The sequence below is a fragment of the Dipodomys merriami genome, unplaced genomic scaffold, assembly GCF_024711535.1.
Source record: "Dipodomys merriami isolate MVZ:Mamm:240054 unplaced genomic scaffold, mDipMer1.0.p SCAF_138, whole genome shotgun sequence".
Classification (NCBI taxonomy): Eukaryota; Metazoa; Chordata; class Mammalia; order Rodentia; family Heteromyidae; genus Dipodomys; species Dipodomys merriami.
The window spans coordinates 2,157,486-2,179,072 of record NW_027202693.1 but is presented as its reverse complement, the minus strand read 5'-3'; the positions used below and the strand labels follow the sequence as shown (position 1 = coordinate 2,179,072).

At 61.2% G+C, this 21,587-nt stretch overlaps 2 protein-coding genes across 4 annotated transcripts in view; one reads left to right on the top strand and one right to left on the bottom strand.

Annotated features, from left to right (window-relative positions):
- Nucleotides 1–11,589, top strand: part of LOC138825601 (multidrug resistance-associated protein 1) — a 63,326-nt gene extending 51,737 nt beyond the window's left edge. For all 3 annotated transcript variants that reach the window (XM_070020277.1, XM_070020276.1, XM_070020275.1), the window contains 10 exons: nucleotides 337–544; nucleotides 1,580–1,890; nucleotides 2,300–2,499; nucleotides 4,028–4,178; nucleotides 4,591–4,692; nucleotides 5,198–5,344; nucleotides 7,297–7,455; nucleotides 7,903–8,069; nucleotides 8,711–8,905; nucleotides 10,228–11,589. In XM_070020277.1, coding sequence (XP_069876378.1) covers nucleotides 337–544; nucleotides 1,580–1,890; nucleotides 2,300–2,499; nucleotides 4,028–4,178; nucleotides 4,591–4,692; nucleotides 5,198–5,344; nucleotides 7,297–7,455; nucleotides 7,903–8,069; nucleotides 8,711–8,905; nucleotides 10,228–10,336 — 1,749 coding nt within the window. In that variant the 3' untranslated portion in view covers nucleotides 10,337–11,589. The remainder of the gene's footprint in view (nucleotides 1–336; nucleotides 545–1,579; nucleotides 1,891–2,299; nucleotides 2,500–4,027; nucleotides 4,179–4,590; nucleotides 4,693–5,197; nucleotides 5,345–7,296; nucleotides 7,456–7,902; nucleotides 8,070–8,710; nucleotides 8,906–10,227) is intronic.
- A 2,560-nt stretch (nucleotides 11,590–14,149) lies between these two features.
- The window catches only part of LOC138825552 (ATP-binding cassette sub-family C member 6-like), a 32,508-nt gene continuing 25,070 nt past the window's right edge, over nucleotides 14,150–21,587 (bottom strand). Inside the window, exons 24-31 of the mRNA XM_070020182.1 lie at nucleotides 21,109–21,308; nucleotides 19,523–19,649; nucleotides 18,366–18,467; nucleotides 17,022–17,168; nucleotides 16,224–16,382; nucleotides 15,633–15,799; nucleotides 14,888–15,082; nucleotides 14,150–14,734 (exon numbers count right to left, since the gene is read on the bottom strand). Coding sequence (XP_069876283.1) covers nucleotides 14,626–14,734; nucleotides 14,888–15,082; nucleotides 15,633–15,799; nucleotides 16,224–16,382; nucleotides 17,022–17,168; nucleotides 18,366–18,467; nucleotides 19,523–19,649; nucleotides 21,109–21,308 — 1,206 coding nt within the window. The 3' untranslated portion in view covers nucleotides 14,150–14,625. The remainder of the gene's footprint in view (nucleotides 14,735–14,887; nucleotides 15,083–15,632; nucleotides 15,800–16,223; nucleotides 16,383–17,021; nucleotides 17,169–18,365; nucleotides 18,468–19,522; nucleotides 19,650–21,108; nucleotides 21,309–21,587) is intronic.

Sequence of the window (21,587 nt, the reverse complement as noted above, 5' to 3'; positions counted from 1 at the left end):
GTGCCCTCCGCCACCACCATGACCTGAAAGACTGAGACTGCGACCTTCACTGGCAGAGGAGGGGGTCCAGAATGAGCCCCATTTCCTGCACAAGGAGCCCCCAAGGTCACCAGGAGTGACCTCTCAGTGCCCTGAGGATGGGAGGCCCCGGGGTTGACACCTGCCCCCCCCAGCCCCATGTCCACCCCAGGGGGGCTGGAGAAGGGGAGGGGCCGCTCATCTCTGCACCTGCTCCCAGGCACTCACGGGGCAGGGGGGAGGTGGCGATGGGCAGTAGGCGGGGCTCCGGGAACTGCGCCCACGCTGACTGGTCCTCGGCCTGCTCTGCCCGCCCAGGTGAAGCTCACCGTGTACTGGGAGTACATGAAGGCCATCGGCCTCTTCATCTCCTTCCTGAGCATCTTCCTGTTCCTGTGTAACCACGTCTCCGCCCTGGCCTCCAACTACTGGCTCAGCCTCTGGACGGACGACCCTATCGTCAACGGGACCCAGGGGCTCACCAAGCTCCGGCTGGGCGTCTACGGAGCCCTGGGCATCTTACAAGGTGAGTGCCTCCCGCCCCACCCCGCTCACGGGGGCTCCGGCCGTCACAGTATGCTTCTCCTGCCCGCCTCAGCACGGGCTCCCCGAGTCCTCAGGGAACATGGCCAAACCAAGCCAGACTCAGAGGGACCGCTGACAAAACACCCGCCTGTTGATGGAATGAATGTTTGAGGTCTTTCTTTTCTTTCTTATTTCAGTTTACTTTCTATTGCTCTTTACTTCTTGTTTTGTTTTCCTTTATTTCACTCTGTTTTGTTTCGTTTTGTTGGTTGTGGGGCTTGAACTCTGGTCCTGGGCGCTGTCCCTCAGCTCTTCAGCTCGAGGCCAGCATTCTACCACTTGAGCCACAGCGCCACTTCTGGTTTTCTGGTGGTTCATTGGAGAGAAGAGTCTCACGGACTTCCCTGCCCGGGCTGGCTTTGAACTGTGATCCTCAGATCTCAGCCTCCTGAGTATCTAGGATGACAGGCGTGAGCCACCGGTGCCCGGCTTTTATTTCACTCTTACATTGATGGTGCTTGGCTCTGTATCCCCGAGCCTCACCTTCAAGTGGAACAAATGTCTTCTGGGTGCTTTGTTTCCCATGGGACACACAGAGGAGGAGCACCCGGGGCACCCATCTCTCAGCTGGGAAACGTCGAGGCCAGAGGCCCTGGGGGCGCTGAGTCGGGGGCACCCTCTTGCGCCTCGTGCCCTGCTGCCAGGGGGAGGGGACCTTAGAGAACTACTCAGAGAGGGCACAGTGTCCACCGGGGTCACACAGCCAGGCTGTAGGCTGTATTCAGGAGCTGTGCTGTCTGCTCTCCATAGACGCGATCGGAACTGGAAGGCTCTGGGGGTGGCGATGCCGGGGCCCCCGGGCCGCACTCGCTGTCCAGTGCTCCCACGCTGGCCGGCCAGCAAGCAGGGGGGACATTGTCGCCCCGCTGTCATCTGTGAGGCGGGCAGGGGTGAGCCCGCTGTGAGCCGGGGCGGCGGTGACAGTGCGGGCTCCGGGTGGCCCCCGTTGGCGCTCATGCCGATGCCCGGGCCACAGGAATCGCCGTGTTCGGCTACTCCATGACGGTGTCCATCGGGGGCATCCTGGCCTCCCGCCGCCTGCACCTGGACCTGCTGCACAACGTCCTCCGCTCGCCCATGAGCTTCTTCGAGCGCACGCCCAGCGGGAACCTGGTGAACCGCTTCTCCAAGGAGCTGGACACGGTGGACTCCATGATCCCGCAGGTCATCAAGATGTACATGGGCTCCCTCTTCAACGTGGTGGGCGCCTGCGTCATCATCCTGCTGGCCACGCCCATCGCCGCCGTCATCATCCCGCCCCTGGGCCTCGTCTACTTCTTCGTGCAGGTGAGCGGGCCGGGTCCCCGCCTCCACTGTGGCTTCCTTTCCACTTAGTTCTGTGTTACCATGATTGCCAAAGCCTTCTGCCCTTTAGCCGGTCTCCCGGTCCAGCACAGCTGCTGGGGCTCCGGCTAGCACGGCCCGTTTCCCACCCTGAGACCAGCCAGTGCCGGCTGGTGCCCGGGTTAGGGGGGAGCAGCGCCGTGGTGGCGTCGGTGCGTGAGATGTGATGTCATCGGAGGGAAGACGGCCCGGGGGGGGGGGGGCGAGAGGGGACCTGGTGCCGCTGCCTCAGTGTCCCCATCACGAGGGGGAAGGACAGCTGTGTCTCCCGTCACGGTGTTGTCTCCATTCCTGCGGGCCGCTCGGCTCCCCGGGGGGCGCCCCTCGGTGACCCCACCCGCTCTCCCCGCAGAGGTTCTACGTGGCCTCCTCCCGGCAGCTCAAGCGCCTCGAGTCGGTCAGCCGCTCCCCCGTCTACTCGCACTTCAACGAGACCCTGCTGGGGGTCAGCGTCATCCGCGCCTTTGAGGACCAGGAGCGCTTCGTGCGCCAGAGCGACCTGAAGGTGGACGAGAACCAGAAGGCCTACTACCCCAGCATCGTGGCCAACCGGTGAGCCCCGCAGAGAGGCTGGGGCACCCTGCCCACCACGGCGGCGGCGGGGCCGGGCGGGACACACACGCCTCTCATCCCGGCACTTGGGGAGACAGAGGCAGGAGGATCTGGAGTTCGAGTCCAGCACGGGCCATGTACCGAGACCCTTAGATAAAAATGGACCAGCAGAAGCCGGGTGCTGGTGGCTCACGCCTGTCATCCTAGCTACTCAGGAGGCTGAGATCTGAGGATCACAGTTCAAAGCCAGCCCAGGCAGGAAAGTCCTGAGACCCTTATCTCCAATAAATCACCTGGACACTGGAAGTGGCGCTGTGGCTCAAGTGGTAGAGCGCTCGCCTTGAGCTGAAGAGCTGAGGGACAGCGCCCAGGCCCAGAGTTTAAGCCCCACGACCGACAAAAAAAAACACAAAGGACAAGCAGAAGCTATGAGCCCGGGACCCAGGGTACCGAGTCAGCAGGCCCCACGCCGCCCTTCAGCCAGGGTCCCGGGATACCAGGTCATTCCCACAGCTCAGGTCCCCGCCGAGGGGTGCTGTACCCCCATCTGCGGTACACCAAGGCAGTGTGCTCAGAGGAGCTGACCCGAGGAAATTGCCTTCCCAAAGTGAAACTCATCCTTCAAAACTAGGCAGGGGGGGTTGCCCAGCGCTCAGCATGGTGGCACATGGGGTTACTGTGGTGAGCACCGGGGGTGCTGTGGGGAGTCAGGCCCAGCTCTGCCCCCCACCCCGGCTTCACAATGGAAATGGGGAAACCATCTCCCTCCGGCCACACAATGGCTTATAAAAGTTTTAAGCCAATGAAACCTGCCGGGCCTGGTGGCACATGCCTATAATCCCAGCCCTTGGAGGCTCCGGGGGAGCGGATCGGGAGTTTGAAGCTAGACTCAGCTGCCAGAGAGACACTGCCTCAATAGACCAAGGGCAGATGTGCTGACATTTTAAAAGCAGAGGACCCCAGCCTCAGAACACCTGGATGTAACGTGAGTCTAGGACTGTGACAGATGTCAAAAGTGCCGGCTTGTTTCTTAGTGTCTTCTGGAAGCATCTCTGGCAGAGAGATTTCTTCTGTTGGTTTTTGTTGTTGTTGCTGGGGTCAGGCCCAGGGCCCCCTGATGGCTGGGTGGGACCCCCCCAGGCTTTTGAGTGCTTGAGAATTCTGGGCACTTGTGAATGGACACGTGTGTGTGTGTGATTTCTTGAGAAGCCGGTCCTCCCTGTGACAAACTGGAAATTCCTGGGAAGGAGGCTTCTGGAGAATTCTATTTTCATCCCTGGGGTGGCGAGACATCCAGGGACCCCATGTCCCTCCCTCCTTCCCTCCCTCCCCCCCTCCCTCCCTCCCCCTTCTCCTGTGCCAGGCGGCCAGCCCTGATGAGCTTCAGGGCTTCACTGCAGTCGGCAGATTGGCTGCTCCTTCCCTCGTGAGAGAGAAGCCAGGTCACCGGAAGGCCGGCCTCGTGTGCGCGTGCGTGCGTGTGCGCGTGCACGGGGAGGCGTGTCTACACGGCTGTGGTTCTCTGCAGGTGGCTGGCCGTGCGGCTGGAGTATGTCGGCAACTGCATCGTCCTGTTTGCCGCCCTGTTCTCAGTCATCTCCAGAAACAGCCTCAGCGCCGTGGGCCGACAGGGCCTCAGCGCCGGCCTGGTAGGCCTGTCCGTGTCCTACTCCCTGCAGGTAGGATCGGAGGCGCTCTTGGTGCTCAGACCGCTCCCCCCCTCCCGTGGGTGGCTCTTGTTTGGGATCCTGGGGCCGGGGCTGGAGAAGGGAGCGCAGTGGGGGATTTGGAGGCGTGGCCACGGTTCTCCACCACTGGGATGCTCTGGCTGGAAGGAAGAGGCTTTTAAAGCTACAAAGATTCCTCAGAGTGCTGCTTTGTCTGCATCTCTGGAATTTTCATGCCATCGGTTGCAAATGCTTTCGGTTACTTCCCTTCGGGACGTGTTACCTACGGGTAAGGGACCGGCTGGGTGTGGCTTTGCCACTTTCTGTGTGGAGCCGTAATCAGTGACTATTGGCCCAATCACTTAATGGAAATAAGAAACTCACACTCACTGCGGTAAGTCAGCGTGATTACCCCCGCCTGCAGGTCACAACGTACCTCAACTGGCTGGTCCGGATGTCCTCCGAGATGGAAACCAACATCGTGGCCGTGGAGAGGCTCAAGGAGTACTCAGAAACCGAGAAGGAGGTAAAGCAGCCTTGGCCGCCTGGCCTGGGTGTGGCCTAGGACCCCCGAGCCCTGCGTAAGCTGGGCGTGTGAGCGGCACGCCCGCGGGCTGCCTGGAGATGAGGCCAGGAGATATTCGGGCTTGCTGGGGTTATCTTTTACTGTTAACTGGTGCTCCTAGTGAGCCCCTGCAGACCACAGAGCAGCTGGGGACCCCCCCCCCCCGCCCCCTGCTACCTCTCCCCCTTCCCCAAGCCAGTCCATAAGCGGTGATTGAACACCTGTCATATGCACTGGGCCCAGGAGACAGTGCATAGTGACCACCAGGGTCACATAGGAGGTGGCTGGTGCTCTGAATGTGCTTCTCGGGGGCACAGGGCTAGGTAGGAGGGTGACCGGAAGTGGCCAGGGGCTGCAGGAGCTAAAGGCCCGGAAGCCTCACACGCAAGGAGGAGAGGGGGCTGGGGCGGCCGGCTCATGCGGGCTTCTCTGCCCTCCCCCCTTCGCCCCCCCGTTGGGACGGAAGGCTCCCTGGCAGATCAGGGAGACGGCTCCGCCCAGCAGCTGGCCCCAGGAGGGCCGGGTGGAATTCCGAGACTACTGCCTGCGCTACCGAGATGACCTGGACATGGTTCTCAAGCACATCAACGTCACCATCAACGGCGGAGAAAAGGTGCGCGCGCCTGGTCCCCGGCTGGGGTGGGGGCCCCGGGCCCCGGCAGGGCTGATGGAAAGAGCCATTTGGAGACTAGCAACAGGTTGTACACTAGAAAGAGCCCGGAAGCCCAGTGAAGCCCAGTGGTGCGCTGAAAGAAAATCTGAAGTAAAGGCTTATTACCTAGCATGTGCAAAGGCCCTGGGCCCAATTCCCAGTACTTAAATGGAGCATTGGAAAAGGGCACGAGAGCCAGGCACCAGTGGCTCACACCTGTAATCACAGCCACTCAAGAAGCTGAGATCCATGAGGATGGCGGTTTGAAGCCAGCCCAGGCAGAAAAGTCCCTGGGAGACTCTTATCTCCAATTAACCACTCAAAGCCCAATGGTGGTGCTGTGGCTCAAGTGGTAGAGCATAGCCTTGAACACAAAGAGGCTCAGGGACAGCACCCAGGCCCTGAGTTCAAGCCTCACAAATGACAAGGGGGGGGGCACAAGAAAAGTACTATAATCCTTGTATTGAGGATGTTGAGGTAGGAGGAGGATTGAGAGTTTGAGACGAGCCTGTCTTAAAAAGAAATAAAGTAATACTTTATAGAATAATCCTCCTGGTTTTCTTGAGAGATCCAGAACATGTAGCGGTGGTAGGCCACGCCCACCTGTCTCTACAAGACGTCAGGCTCCTCTTTGATGTCTGTGCTGGCCTCAGAGTCCAGGGGACACGTGATGTCTCCGTCACTACAAGGCGTGCTCGGGACACAGGGAGTCACTGGAACTTTAGAAGCTTCCCGTAGTTCCAAGCTATTCCGAGAAGGCGCTCCTGCCCGGAGACCCTTAGACTGTCCTCAGAAGTCGGTCAGAGGTCCCCTGGCCATCTGCACTTCTGAGCATATGGAGTTACTGAACCATCTGCCATCTGGGACAAAGCCTTCTGTCCCAGGGTGCATTCTAACTTGCAATGAGGGACGTACTTCTGAGTCCGTGGCTTTGGTGATGCCGTGGGAATTTTGGCACACGTGCTGTACTGTGACACATTAGAGGATGAGCGAGTCCATTTCCCAAGGGCCCAAGAGTGTAGGGTGTCAGGAACCCGTCATTGACTGTAGTTGGATGCCGGGAATGCCCGTCATTGGCTCAGGTTGGATGTCAGGAATGCCTGTCATTGGCTGTAGTTGGATGTCAGCAATGCCCGTCATTGGCTCAGGTTGGATGACGGGAACCCCATCATTAGCTGTAGTTGGATGTCAGGAATGCCCATCATTGGCTCAGGTTGGATGACAGGAACCCCGTCATTGGCTGTAAGAAATGCCTGTCATTGTCTGTAGTTGGATGTTGGGAATGCCTGTCATTGGCTCAGGATGGATGATGGGAACCCTGTCATTGGCTGTGGTTGGATGTCGGGAATGCCCATCATTCGCTGTGGTTGGACGTCAGGAATGCCCGTCATTGGCTCAGGATGGATGACGGGAAGCCTGTCATTGGCTGTTGGCCAGGTTCCTGGTTCCCCTCAGTGCGTCCAGGCCATGTGAGAGGGGCCCAGGGGACTGGATTCTGCTCGAAGCAGATTTTGCCACAGCTGCCAGGAGGAGCCGCCCCTGGAAACAGAGGTGGGACAGAGTCGGGAGGTCAGGAAGCGCCCGGCGGCTGCCCAGCAAACGCACTGTGTTGAGCAGAGCAGGACATGAAGCGTTCCTTCTGCCTGACCCCTCCCTGTCTTTTTGGGGGTCTCTACCTACTTTTGAAAAGGGCAGATTGGGTCCTCGGGGAGCCTGGCAGAGAGAAGCGTGTTGGCCTCCGGCCAAAGCAGTCCCCGAAGGACGGTTCCAGGGAATTGTGGCGCACGAGCCTTGGCTATGGCGGGAGTTGGGCCAATGAGGTGATGCCCAGCTGGTGATCAGCGCCTAACAAGGGCACGAGACCACTCCATGGCCTAGCACCCTCCCTCACTCTGGCTCTTCCTGACCCTCAGGTTGGCATCGTGGGCCGGACGGGAGCTGGGAAGTCATCTCTGACCCTGGGCCTGTTTCGGATCAATGAGTCCGCAGAAGGAGAGATCATCATCGATGGCGTCAACATTGCCAAGATCGGCCTGCACAACCTGCGCTTCAAGATCACCATCATCCCGCAGGTGGGGTGAGGCTGCGTGGGGGGAGCTGGGTGGGGGTGGGGCCAGGTGGGAGGGGCGGGCCGCATCCACACAGTCAGCCAACCCCAGATCAAAAGCATCTTCCAAGAGTAACATAACCGCCTCTCTTGATGTGGTGCTATCAGAGATCCCGTGTAACCACCGCTTACCTGGATTTACCTGGATTTACCTGGCGCCAGGTGTGGCCCACAGCGCACGGGCAGATGCTGCAGCATCGTGGATGGGGGCGGGGGTTGGGTACCCACAAGGTGTCTCCGTGAGACACTGTCTATCAGGACGGAGGTTGAAGGAGACTGGGCGTTGCCAGGGCTTTGTCTCCCGTTGGAAGCTGCTCGCCGGGTTTTGCACACTGACGTTTCTTGGGGATGTCCCGGAGCGGCTGAGCAAGCCCGAGCCCTGCCCTGCCCTCTGCTCTGCTCTGCTCTGCAGGACCCCGTTTTGTTCTCGGGCTCGCTGCGCATGAACCTAGACCCGTTCAGCCAGTACTCGGACGAGGACGTCTGGACGGCGCTGGAGCTGGCTCACCTGAAGGGCTTCGTCTCGACCCTTCCTGACAGGCTGGAACACGAGTGTGCAGAAGGCGGGGAGAACCTCAGGTGGGCGGGGAGGGGGTCGGGGGGGGGACCTCCCGACACCCCGGCCTGGGGAATCCCACCCAGCCTCTCCCCCGCGGGCCCCGTCTCCCACTGTGAGACACGCTTCCCACCAGACTCTCTGGAGCTTGAGGTACAGCCAAGATGGCTGATGCGGTTCCATCCTTGGCAGCTCTGTCCTGGCTGCTGCAGGGGTGCCCGTGTCAGTCCCCACCCCAGCCCTCCGTGCCCGCCCGCTGTCCCCGGGTCAGACCCGGTGTCACCGTCCCAGGGCTGCATTCCAGTCTCGGTCACCATGACGTCCAAGCTGGGGTTCCCTGATGGGCGTGTGCGGCCCGCCCCGGGGTGTGGCTGATCTCGGCTGGGCGCGTTCACGTGGCGGGGGCCGGCGGGGGATGAGGAGCGCAGCCTCATCGGGCACCAGTCCACATGTCCCTCCGGCATCCTGGCCTGGGCAGGTTGCCATGGCAACGGGGGGGGCACAGGACAGGCCTGCAGTGTCCCACGGGGCGGGGGGAGCATCTGCGGGCCTCACACGGGTCAGCCTCCCCTTGAGCAAGGCTGGGGGGGGCGGGGCTCAGGTGGGGGGTGTCGTTTGCTCCGAGGCTTCAGACCTGCGCCACCATTGCGCTCTCCCTCCCCAGCGTGGGGCAGCGGCAGCTCGTGTGCCTGGCCCGCGCCTTGCTGAGGAAGACGAAGATCCTGGTGCTGGACGAGGCCACGGCCGCCGTGGACCTGGAGACGGACGACCTCATCCAGTCCACCATCCGGACGCAGTTCCACGACTGCACGGTGCTCACCATCGCCCACCGGCTCAACACCATCATGGACTACACCAGGTATGGCGCTGGCTGGCTCACTCCTCCATCCATTCATTCAGCATGGGCCCCATGCGCACCGCAGCCTCCTTGGACAGAGCCCCGCCCCCGCCTGGGCACGGCAACCAATGAAAAGGCCGGCGCAGCGTCTGCTGCGGCATCTCAACTACGCTGGAAGCGTCATTAGGACCGCCGTGGCCCGGGTCTGCCGGGCAGACAGCCAGACCTCGTTTGACAAGTAACAAAAGCACAGAAGGGCGGGAGGCGTGGCTCAAGTGGCAGAGCGCCTGCTGAGCATTCACAGGGCCCCGATTCCGAACTCCAGTATCCCCCAAAGCAAGGACAGTGAAAACCCAGAACAGCAGGCGGGGCGCTGCATTGGGCCTCAGGCCAGCTTTGATCCAGGAAGAGCACTGGAGGTCGGGGCACAGCCAGGGGTGAGCCCAGGCCACTGGGCCTGGAGGCGGGCACCGAGGGAGGAGGAGGCAGGGGCTGGGCCGCAGAGCACCGCGCAAGCGCAGAGAATTAAACCCTTCAGACGATGCGCAGGAGCCTCGGCAGCCCTGTCCCCATCAACGCTATTCCCACCACTGTGGAGGCCACGCAGGGGACAGGCAGCTCCCCCCTCATCCCAGCTGCTCAGGAGGCCAGGGTCTGAGGATCACAGTTCAAAGCCAGCCTGGGCAGGGAAGCTGTGAGATTCCTATCTCCAGTTAACCACCAAAAAGCCGGAAGTGGAGCTGTGGTCCAAATGATAGAACACGAGCTTTGCACAAAGAAAAAGTCAGTGACAGCATCCAGGATCCGAGTTCAAGCCCCAGGATACACACACACACACACACACACACACACACACACAGACACACACACACACACAGACACACACACACACACACACACATACACACACACACACGGCAGCCTCATACCCATTAGACATTGATTAGAAATCGGGATTGAAGGAGCTGGGGCCATAGTTCAGGTGGTAGATTGTCTGCCTAGCATACAGGATGTTCTGGGTTCAATCTTCAAAACCACAGAAAAAGTCACTCTTATCTCCAATAAACCACCAGAAAGCCGGAAGTGGCGCTGTGGCTCAAGTGGTAGAGCACTGGCCTTGAGCTGAAGAGCGCAGGGACAGCGCTCAGGCCCAGAGTTCAGGCCCCACCTCAACAAAAAACCTACAGAAAAAAAAGTGGGGGTGGGGCTTGGGGGTAGGAAGCCAGTGGGGCGATGGCTCTGTCAGTCCTGGCAGAAGATGTCGAGGGCCTGACCCAAAGCCGTGGTGGGTGCGAGGTGCCCAGCGCCGCCGTGCCGCTCACGCCTGCGTCCTCTCCCCGCAGGGTGATTGTCCTGGACAAGGGCGAGATCTGCGAGTGCGGTTCGCCGTCCCAGCTCCTGCAGGACAGGGGGCTCTTCTACAGCATGGCCAAAGACGCCGGCCTGGTGTGAGGCCCGCAGCCGGTGCCCGACCAGAACTGCAAGGCTCATGGCCCCGCACCCCAGGGCGAGCCGGCACCCTGGGGAGCCCCGGCCTCCCACACAGAAACCAAAAACGAAGAAAGAAAACTAACCGCACCCCCACCCCCCAGCGCCAAAACACAGCAAGCAGCAGCCGCTGCCCGGCCCCGCTTAGAGGCAGAGATGCCTCCCACCCCAAATGTGTGTGTGCCCTGGCCTCTGGCACCCCACAAGACGCGCACCCCACAAGACGCGCACCTCAGATTGCAGGCCTGGCTCCCACGGAGGGGGCTGCGGCACCCACAGTCGCCTTCTCGAGAAATTGGTTGTGCGAAACACGCGAGTGACCAAACCCAGCCAACTGCCTTGCACCTCTCCACGGCCACGTGGCTTTCCCACAGCCTCCTGTCACCTCCAGTGTCCTGACGCCTGCCGGACGCCACGCTCCGCCCCTCGGGGCCCCGGACTGTCCTCGCGACCACCTCTCGTCTTCCAGCTGCTCCAGGGCCGGGGGGACAGCGCCCAGCATCGTCTCCGATGGGATTTGCGTCAGTGGCGAGAGGCACCCCCCCCCGGGGTGAGGGGGGGCTCAGGCACCCCCAGAGCTCATCCTCGGAACCCACCCTCCCCCAACTCGCCCTCCCCGCCTTCTTCCCACCCCTGCCGCCTGGATGGGATGGGCCTCTCACAAGGTCTGCCGACGCACATCCAAGGTCACAACTGGACACCTCCAAGGTCAACAGCAAGGACCGCCGCTGGATACCAAAAAGCCCCTGTCTCCTCGTTCTCAGAGCTCAGTTTCTCCCCTGGACCCCCGGCCGGCCGCCTCCAGCTCCGCGCTGACTCCCCCAGCCCCTCACTAAGTGCTGCTCCAGGGAGAAAGCCAGCGTGGAGGGGTGCGCGGGGGACAGCACCCCAAGGCCGCCGCCGGGCCTGGCTCTGCACTAGACCTTTGGCTCGTGTGTGGTCTTTCCAGGCGGGTCTGCGGGGGGGAGGTCTCGGTGACACCCCCGAAGCAGCGAGGCCCCACAGCTGCCCGGGACTCGCGCCCGCCGTGAGTTCTGCTGCCGACTTTTTTCTTTTAAGTGGAAATGTATATTTATTTTTTTTTGTAAGTTAAGCCATTCTTTCACGTTCGAGAACCCAGGTTTTCCTTGGGCCTCTTTTTGTAATGACTTAACACTGGAAACGTGAACACTTGCGAGTAATTTTCAGTAAAACAAAATATTTTATTTCTTTCTAAATGACCGCCGCCTGTCGTTTGGGGTGCGGGCCCTGCGCAGGGGCAGCGCTCTGCTCTGGGGGCGTCGGCGCGGGGCAGGTATGTTGTGTGGTGGTCTGTCAGAATTGGGGGTTCGAAGTCCAGATGGAGGGCAGAGGACAGGGCTTGGCAGGGAGGGGGGCTGAGCCTGGGCCCCCAGCTTGAGTGCTCCTCTTGTCCTTGGGTGGTCATGTGACTCGCAGCTTTGTCTGCGCGCCGGGCTGGCTGGGCTCCTGCGTGGCGTGCCAGCGCGCCCACGGCACGTCCCCAGGCAAAGGCCAGGTGAGGCAGCCGAGCACAGGGCTCGCGCTGTCAGCCCAGCTACACAGGAGGCTGAGATCTGAGGATCGCAGTTCAAAGCCAGCCTGGGCAGACTAATCTCTGAGACTTATCTCCAATTAACCAGCAAAAAGCCAGGAGTGAGGCCGTGGCTCAAGTGGTAGAAGGCCAACCTTGAGCAAAAAAGCTAAGGGACAGCACCCAAGCCCCAAGTTCAAAACCCAGTACGGGCACACGAACAAGCACACCACACACAAACCACACACACGCAAATTCTGTCAGCTTGAAAGCAACCATTGTGTTCATTACTGTGGCATGGCTTGACCTACCCTGACTAATGCAAAGGAATGTTCTAGGGGAATTTTGGACACTTTTTTTTGGTAGTACTAGGGTTTGAACCCAGAGCTTCTTGAGCTAAGTCCCAGTCTTTATGCTCTACTTTTCAGATAGGGTCTCACACTTTTTCCCAGGGCCAGCTCTGGACGCTGATCCTCCTGAACCTCTCCCAGGTAGCTGGAATTACAGGTGCATACCACCACTGAACTGTTTTTTGTTTGTTTGTTTTGTCAGTCAAAGGGCTTGAACTCTGGGCCTGGGCGCTGTCCCTCAGCTCTTCAGCTCAAGGCTAATGCTCTACCGCTTGAGCCACAGCACCACTTCCGGTTTTCTGGTGGTTCATTGGAGATAAGAGTCTCATGGACTTTCCTGCCCTGGCGGGCCGGAATCCCAAGCGCTCAGCCTCCTGAGTAGCTGGGATTGTAGGAGTGAGTGAGCCACTGCTGTCTTGTTGAGCTGATAGAATGTTGATAAAGGGGGTGACTGCCTTCTGCTCAGGGACCGCGGCTCAGGTCTCCGGAGCTGGGGAAGGGTGATGTTGTGGGCGCTCGGGCTGTGGCCTCGGGTATGGGTCACGTCTCCATCCTGCCGGATGGAAAGAGGTTTGGGGTGTGGGAATTGAGTAGTGGGGAATGCCTGTATTTTGGGGTGCGCGCCCTGAGTCACCACTCGCACTGCTGTTTTCCTGAGTGATGCAATCCACGAGTGAAGCCATTGGCTTGTGTCAAGGGCCTGGAGCCCGAGGTGACGGCCACTGCAGTCAGGGGTGGCCGTGGCCGCCAGGGGCGAGCCTGGACTTGAGCAGGCAGAAGCCAGCCGCTGGGGGACACACGCTGGATGCCGTGTCCCAGGGTGGAGTGGCACTGTCCAGCGAGGGTACCGTGGCACAGAGCGTGTGCGCCAGGGACAGGTGGGCGCTGTAGGGCAGCAGGGACGCATGCGTGGCTCTCTGCGTACACGGGGTCCTGGCCCGCCTCCCCGGCTGTGTGCAGTGTGCGAACCTGCGTTATTTACCCGCGTGCCTGTGGGGCCTCAGGCTGGCATGGACGATGGCAGGAGTTGGTCTAAGTTCAGGATTTGGCCTCAAAAGTCAGTGAGCTGGGCACTGACTGCCCCAGGTCAGAGCTCTGACCCCTGACCCTTGACCCCATGGCATTTGGTGTTCTTATGACCGCTGGGTTCCTAGAAAAAGAAGCTGGATTCAGATTTTAAAACCCTATGCTTGAAGCTTGTTGAGTCTTGGGCTATGTTCCTGGCAACTCCAGCAAAAAGCTGGGCTGGAGGTGTGGCTCAGGTAGTGGAGGGCCAGCTGTGAGCAAGAAAGCTCAAGGCCCTGACTGCAGGCCAGGCAGTGCAGAAGTGAATACACACAAACACAAGAAGTAAGAACAACTGTCATCGTCTGCTGTATGAATATGAATGTCAGGGTCCTGCTTGTGATCCTGTACTGGAGTTTTGCAAGGAGCCACCTGGGAAACACGAGAGAAAAGGGTTCAAGGGAGCCATCTGTACTCTTTTCCTTTTAGCAGTCTAGGATTTGAACTCGGGGCTTTGTACTACCCCTTGAGGCTTTTTTACTTTCATTATTTTTCCTTAAGGGTATCATCTTTATGCCTAACTTCTCCCAGACCTCAATTCTTCTTGTTGTTGGTGGTCGTGGGGCTTGAACTCAGGGCCTGGGCACTGTCCCTCAGCTCTTCAGTTCAAGGCGAGCGCTCTACCACTTGAGCCACAGCACCACTTCCAGTTTTCTAGTGGTTTATTTGGAGATAAGAGTCTCACGGACTTTCCTGCCTGGGCTGGCTTTGAACCATGATCCTCAGATCTCAGCCTCCTGAGTAGCTGGGAGCCACCGGTGCCCAGCTCTGGACCTCAATTCTATTTTTGCTTCTGTGACTAGATGACAGATGCACACTACAATGCCCAGCTTTTTACTGGTTAAGATGGGGAAGGGGTCTCAATGTTCACTTTATTTTTTGTCCAATCTGACATTGATCCTCCCAGTGTCTACTTCTAAATAGCTGGGATTCTCAGTAGCACCACCACAGCCAGCGCTGTATTTCTTCAGACTGCATCTGAGCCCGTGATGACCTCCCAAGTCATTTGGGAAAGGTGCGCACAGGATCTCCAGGCCCAGCAGGTTCAGGGCTGGGGCTGGGCCTGTGTTCAAGTTCCCCAGGTGAGTCCGGCGGGCAGCCGCGGTGGGTGCACTGTCCACAGTGGCTCTGAGGTAGACGAGGCTCGCTGGGGCTTGCGCAGGTCGTTGGAGGTGGGGGGGAGGGCGGTCTTGAGGGTCTGTGATCATCAGCCACCGTGTCCGCCATCTTCCGCCCAGAAAAGAGCCCACTCGTGACCCCCCCACAGGACCAGGCAGCCCACGGTCTCCGGCATGTCCAGGCCCGGCTCAAACCAGCCCTGACTCCTGGGCGAGTCTGTAGAACAGGCCTTTCTGGGCCAGCAGCTGGGCCGGGCTGCCACACTCCACCACCTGTCCCTTGTCCATCACCAGCACCCTGCAGGGAAGGGAGGGACGGGCAGCTCTTTGGCCTCCTTCCTTCCCCGGAGGGGAGGGAGGGAGGCTTCCCGCAGCTCCCCAGTCCTGACGGCCTGCGTGGAAGCCAGGCCCTGGGGCCGGCGCCCTCCTCCCGGCCCCTCGCCCACCTCACCTGCTGCAGTCCATCACGGAGCGCAGGCGGTGCGCGATGAGCAGCACCGTGCAGTGCGCGAACCAGCGCCCGAGGGTTGCCCGCATGCGCAGCTCGGTGCCCAGGTCCACGGCCGCCGTGGCCTCATCCAGGATGAGGATCTGGGTTTTCCGGAGCAGGGCGCGCGCCAGGCACAGCAGCTGCTTCTGCCCCACGCTGGGCACCGCAAGCAGAGGTTAGTGCCATCCTGTGTGCCTCAGTCTCCCCAGCTGGGGGAAGGGCTGGTTTCTGTTTGTGTTAGGACCTCCCCCAGGGGACAGACCTAAGAAATGGACCCCACACTGGACCTCGCACTCCTTCAGGCACAGAGGGGTCAAGCGCCTGCCCGAGGCCACAGAGCCCCTGGTGGAGCCAGAGCCACACCCCGACCTCTGACTACAGTCTGATCTCCTTGTTGCCCATTCTCTCTTCTCCTTTTCTCTCCTCTGCCTCCTGTTTTGTTGGTGGTGGGGCTCGATCAGGGCTTGGGCGCTGTCCCTCAGCTCTTCAGCTCAAGGCGAGCGCTCTACCACTGGAGCCACAGTGCCACTTCGGGTTTTCTGGTGACAAGAATCTCGTGGACTTTCCTGCCCAGGCTGGCTTCGAACTCAGCCTGCTGAGTGGCTGGGATGACAGGCGTGAGCCACCCGTGCGCTCGGGTTCTTGCTGTGCTGTCCAGCTGAGCCTCGAACCCAAGGTTCCCCCCGGGCCCCAGGGGTGCGCCTACCTCAGGTCGTCGCCCCTGTCGGCACACTCGTACTGCAGCTGGCCGGGCAGCGCCGCCACGAAGGCCTTGAGCTGCACGGTCTCCAGCGCCGCCCAGAGGGCCTCGTCCGTGTGCTCCTGCCGCAGGTCCAGGTTCGCGCGCAGGGAGCCGGGGAGCAGGATGGGGTCCTGGCGGGAGGCGCCCGGGGGTCAGCGCAGGCCCCGCCCCTCGCCACGCCCCCAGACATCGCCACGCCCAGCCCTTGCCACACCCCCAGACATCGCCACGCCCCTCGCCCCGCCCCAGCCCTCGGCCACGCCCCTCGGCTCTGCCACGCCCCAGCCCTCGCCCGCCCCTCGCCTCGGCCACGCCCCTCACCACGCCCCAGCCCTCGCCCCCCCCAGGCCTTGGCCACGCCCCAGCCCTTGCCACGCCCCTCACCACGCCCCAGCCCTCGCCCGCCCCTCGCCTCGGCCACGCCCCAGCCCTTGCCACACCCCCAGACATCGCCACGCCCCTTGCCCCGCCCCAGCCCTTGGCCACGCCCCTCGCCTCGGCCACGCCCCTCACCACGCCCCAGCCCTTGCCACGCCCCTCGCCACGCCCCCTCACCTGCGGGATGATGGTGATCCTGCACCTCAGCGTGTGCAGCCCCACGCGGGCGATGGGGACGCCGTCGATCCACACCCCGCCCTCCGCCGCCTCCTGGAGCCGCAGCAGGCCTCCGGCCAGCGAGGACTTCCCGGCCCCCGTCCTGCCCACGATGCCCACCTGCCAGGGCGAGGCCAGGCCGTGGTCCACGCCGGCCAGGCCAGGACCGCGGCGTTACGGTCGAGGTCCGTCAGTCCGTCCGTCCGTCATCCTCTCAGCACACACACTTCCGCCCACCATGCGCTCTTGTCCCACCCCCTCCTCCATCTCTACTTCCTGCCTGGTATGCGGTACAGCGGGAGGGGAAACTTGAGTGGAACCTTGTAGGGTGCATAGGAGTTCGAGGTGCGCCCCTCCCACCCCGGGCAGCTGGACCCCCGCGGCCCACCGGGCCTTGAAGGTAAGTTCGGGGATTCAGACTTTACCCAGGAGGAAGCTGGGAGGTGGTGGAAGGTTCTGGGCAGGGGAATGATATGCTTAAATGCAGGTTCCCAGAGACCGGGCTGCGGGGGGAGTCCCGCTGGGGGGCGCGTGCAGCACACACAGACCTCCCGGGGTTGAGAATGGAGTAATGACAGAGGTGCTGGAATGAAGCTGGTGGGTGGTAGCATTCCCATTTTATAGACGGGAAGACTGAGGACGAGGTCTCCTTTGGCAATGCCAGGGGCCCAGGGTGGTGCTGGTGCCGTGTCGGGGAACCGAGGGGGGCCTGGTGGGGAGGCGGGGGGCAGCTGGTGCTCAGCCCAGAGGTGTGCTTACCTTTTCCCCAGCCTCAATGGTCAGCGTCACGCCCTGCACCGCCAGCGGGAGGTCCGCGCGGTGTCTCAGCCCGAAGCCCCGGAACTCGATCCTCCCTTCACTGGGCCAGGGGTGCCCAGCCGCACACGTGGGCAGCCTCCAGGGCGCCTGGCATGGGGCGGGCAACAGTGATCCCACCTCCCTGAGCCTCAGAGTCCCGGTTTTCGGTGGTGCTTGGGTTTGAACTGTTTCCTGCTTGCTAGGCAGCTGCTGTATCACCCCTTCTACTTCACCAGCCTCCCCCACCCCAGCCTCAGTTTCTTCAAAGCACACGTTTACCGCTGTGATCCAGGGCTGTAAGGATCCATCCACGGAGGCGAGGACTGCGGCTGTACAGAATAAGCGCCTGGCATCTCCCCACGCACGCTGCCTCCCGTCCCTCCCACAACTCTCTTCAAGGCTTAGTGCCCAAAAAACAGCGTCCCGCCGGAACCCGTGGCTCAGGCCTGTCTCCGAGCCAGTGAGGAGGGGCAGAGCTGAGGATCCAGGGTCAAAAAACAGCCCAGGCAAGCCGGGCCCCCATGGCTCACGCCTGTCTTCCTAACTACATGGGAGACTGAGATCTGAGGATCACAGTTCAAAGCCAGCCCAGGAAGGAACGTCCATGAGACTCTTATCTCCAATGAGCCACCAGAAAACCAGAAGTGGCACTGTGGCTCAAGTGGTAGAGCGCTCGCCTTGAGCTGAAGAGCTGAGGGACAGCGCCCAGGCCAGAGTTCAGGCCCCATGACTGACCAAAAACAAAAAAACCCAAAACACAACAAAAAACAACCCTGGCAGGAAAGTCTCCCAGACTCTTATCTCCCAATTAGTCAGCAGAAATCCTGAACTAGAACCGTGGCTCAAGCGCATTAGTCTTGAGCCAAAGGAAGCTCAGGGACCGCGCTCAGCCCTGAATTCAAACCCCAGGACCAACACCCCAAAGAAAATGTCCCTTGAGCTGGGGACGGGACCCCATCTTATCCTGCATAATCTCCTTGGATTCCCTCCTAGCTTAGAACCCTGTTAGGTGGCTGCTTTGGATCCAGCAGAGTGCTACATGTTGCTATGACCTAGTTCTAGAATGTTCCGTTCCATCAGACCTTGCAGTAGCTGTCACTGTGTAGCTAGTTGCTCTGTTCCTACAAAGTTCTGCCCTGCCCCCTTGTAGCCTGCCTGGCCCAGGGCCCTGGGCAGCCCGGGCTCTGCTGCTCCTGCTGCTCACTGCCGCCCGCCCCCCTGCTGAGCCTGCAGCCCCTGGGGGGGGTGGCTGAGTGGGGGGGCCGAGGAGGAGGCCCACCGCCCTCCCTGTGTGCCTGTCCTCACCTCCTTGGGGGTGCGGGCGTAATCCTGCACGCGCTCCACGGCCACCATGCTGTTCTCCAGGTCCGTCCAGCTGCGAACCACCCACTGCAGTGTCTGGGTCACCTGAGGAAGGGGGGGGTGATAACTCAGGCTGGGCTCACTGCCCCCTCAAGGCAGGGTCTGGAGATGGGACCCAGGGGAGGAAGAAGGGCCAGAGAACAGGGCGGCCTGGCAACCTGGCACCACCAGGATGACATGGAGCCATGCGCCGGCGCTCACGCCGGTCATCCCAGCCACTCGGGAGGGTGAGATCTGAGGATCACGGTTCAAAGCCAGCCTGGGCAGGAACATCGATGGGAGACTCTGATCTCCAATTATCCAGCAAGAAGCTGGAAGCAGAGCTGTGGCTCGAGCGGTAGCCCTGAGCGCTCAGGGACAGCACCGGGACTGGAACACACGTGCACACACACGAAAGACTGAGCTTCAGCCAATAGCACCCCGTTCCCCTGGAGCCCCTCCATCATCTGGTCACACCATCTGGAGGCAGGACCAGAGAGGGTGTACACCCTCCCAAAGGTACACAGCCAGCCCAGGGCTGCTAGTTACATTCTGACCGCATCCCCAGGATCTAGGCCTCCATGGTTTCCCCAGACATCTGCGTGTCCAAGCTGTGGTACCCAGGAGCGATCCTGTGTGCCAGCCAGCGCCGCCCTTCTTCCCGCAGCCTCGCTGGCCCCTCCACTCACCTCCCTGCCTCTCCGCACCTCCTCTCGCTCCTCACGGCCGTCTCCACCCATCATGACCCCAGCACCCTCTCTCCTGCACGCCCCTTCCAGTCCCTGCCCCCCCATCCTCTGGGGAGGGGTCTCGGAGCGCAGGCTCTGCTTCCCCACGGTGGCTCAGACCACGGCAGGGCGCGGTTACTGTTCGCGCAGCTTTAGAGCAATGCCGCCTGCGCCCGCGCTGCCCGCGGGCACCGGGACGTATAGATAACAGCATGGAAGCGTCCGGAGCCCGCGGCTCTGCTGTGCTCAGAGCCGGGGCTGGCACGGGCCGGGGCCTGCCCGGCACACACTCAGCCGCACGGTTTGCACCCAGGCCTGAAACTCCGCGCCTCTGCTCTGCCCACCCCCCAGCTGATGTGGGGAGAGGGCGCGGGGGGGGGGGGGCTGGGGTACCTGGAGGGCGGCGGAGATGGAGAAGCCCACCAGGCCGGCACGGAGGTGGTCCCTGCCCAGCACTGCACACACGGCGGCCACGAACACCAGCCCATTCCCCAGGAACTCCAGGTTCGCCGCCAGCCACCTGCGCAGAGAAGCGGGTACGCAGGGGTCCCCCATCTGCCAGGACCCCCCCTTTTCCTGCACTCAAGGACTGGAAGCTCAGTATAGTCTGGGGGTCCCAGCGCGGCCCCCTCCCACCTGAGCTAAGGAGTGGCAGTGGACCCCCTCCCCCTCCCCTCTCCCCCCCCCCCCCGTCGCGCCCTGGCACACGCCTGGTGCTCGGCGCAGCTCTGCCCAGCCCTGGAGGTCCCAGGCTGTGTCTCCTGCCCCCCTCAGCCTGACCCGCACGGGGGTCAACATCTTCACACAGGGCCGCTCCAAGGTCACCTCCTCCACGGCCTTCCCTGATGCGCCTGACCTTGGGACCCAGCACCATGGATGGCCTCCCTCCCCAGCCAGGTCACCTGGTCTGTGGCTGCCTCGCTGCCATTGGGTGACACTGGGCTGGGGGCGGGGCTCCATCCCCAGCACCTAATTCAGGAGCTCTCCCTGATGTCCTGATCTACCACTCATTCATGCATTCATTCGTTCATTCACTCAGACACCAAGGGAGGTGTCGGGGGCCCTGGCAGCAAATCAAGCAGAGGAAAACCCATTCTGTGGAGGCCCCAGGCTTGGCACATAATATCTGGTTCCAACAAGAGGCTGGCATCGTTCCCAGGTGACCGATGAGGGAACTGAGACCAAGAAGTTGACCCTGCTTAAGCCAAACCTACCGGGCACCACATGAGCACAAAAGCTTCCCAGTACCAAGGAAACAAAAGAAGTGCGCGTTCATCTTCTTCAGTGGCTAGCTTAGGGGAAGTCCTCGCCCTCCTCTAACCACCCAGTCTGCCCATCCACCCCAGGCTGGTGGCAGCTGGGGATTAAATGTGATGCACCGCCTGTAGCAGGGAAATCAGGGAGCTTCGCACATAGTAAGCACTTTCTTTTCTTTTCCTTTTTTTTTTTTTTTGGTCGGTTGTGGGGCTTGAACTCAGGGCCTGGGCGCTGTCCCTCAGCTCTTCAGCTCAAGGCGAGCGCTCTACCACTTGAGCCACAGCACCACTTCTGGTTTTCTAGTGGTTTATTGGAGATAAGAGTCTCATAGACTTTCCTGCCCGGGCTGGCTTTGAACCATGATCCTCAGATCTCAGCCTCCTGAGTAGCTGGGATGACAGGCGTGAGCCACTGGTGCTTGGCACAGTAGGCTTCCTGAATGTTCTGACACATGATGTTCAGAGAGATTAACTTCTTCAATGCAGGATCAATCAGCAAGGCAGGTGGCTGGGGTAAAAGTTGAACCTGTTTCTATCAGCTCAGAAATTCGCCTTACTGTTCTTGGACGACAAAGGAGATTGAGGCTGCTGCTGTTGGTGGGTTCTGGACTCATTCTCCCCCCACCCCATGTGCGGTGTGACTTTGGGGGTCATCTGGGCCTCTCCAGCCAGTATGGCCTCATCTGTGAACACCAATGGGTTCCACTGCCCCCCAGCTCCTACCTGTCAGCCACCAGTCGTGGGAAACTGACCCTCTGGTTCGCGTCCACGAGCGCGTCGCTCCGCGCCACGCAGGGGCCCTGGGCTCCGAACGCCCGGAGCACGGCGCTGCCCTGGAACGTCTCGGCCAGGTGGGAGCACACGGAGGAGTAGCTGGCCGACTCCAGACGCCGCAGCTGGCACGCGGTGGCCACGTACAGGCTCTGAGGCGGGGCGGGGGGCGCGGGGTGAGAGAAGGCAGACACACAGGCAGCTTCTGGGTCTCGGCCATCCGCTTGCTGTGGGACCTTGGGCCCAGTTCGCTTCTCCAGGCTCTGGCCTGGATTCAAAGCCATCTCTGCCTGAGCCCAGAGCTCATGACAGAAGACATGCGTCCCCGGGTCCGAATTTTAGAGAAGAGCTGGGGCAGTTTGTGAGGCACGGCGCTTCCCTCCCACTTCTGCTTTCCCGTGGGAGAAGGCGGTGATGTCTGTGATGAGACC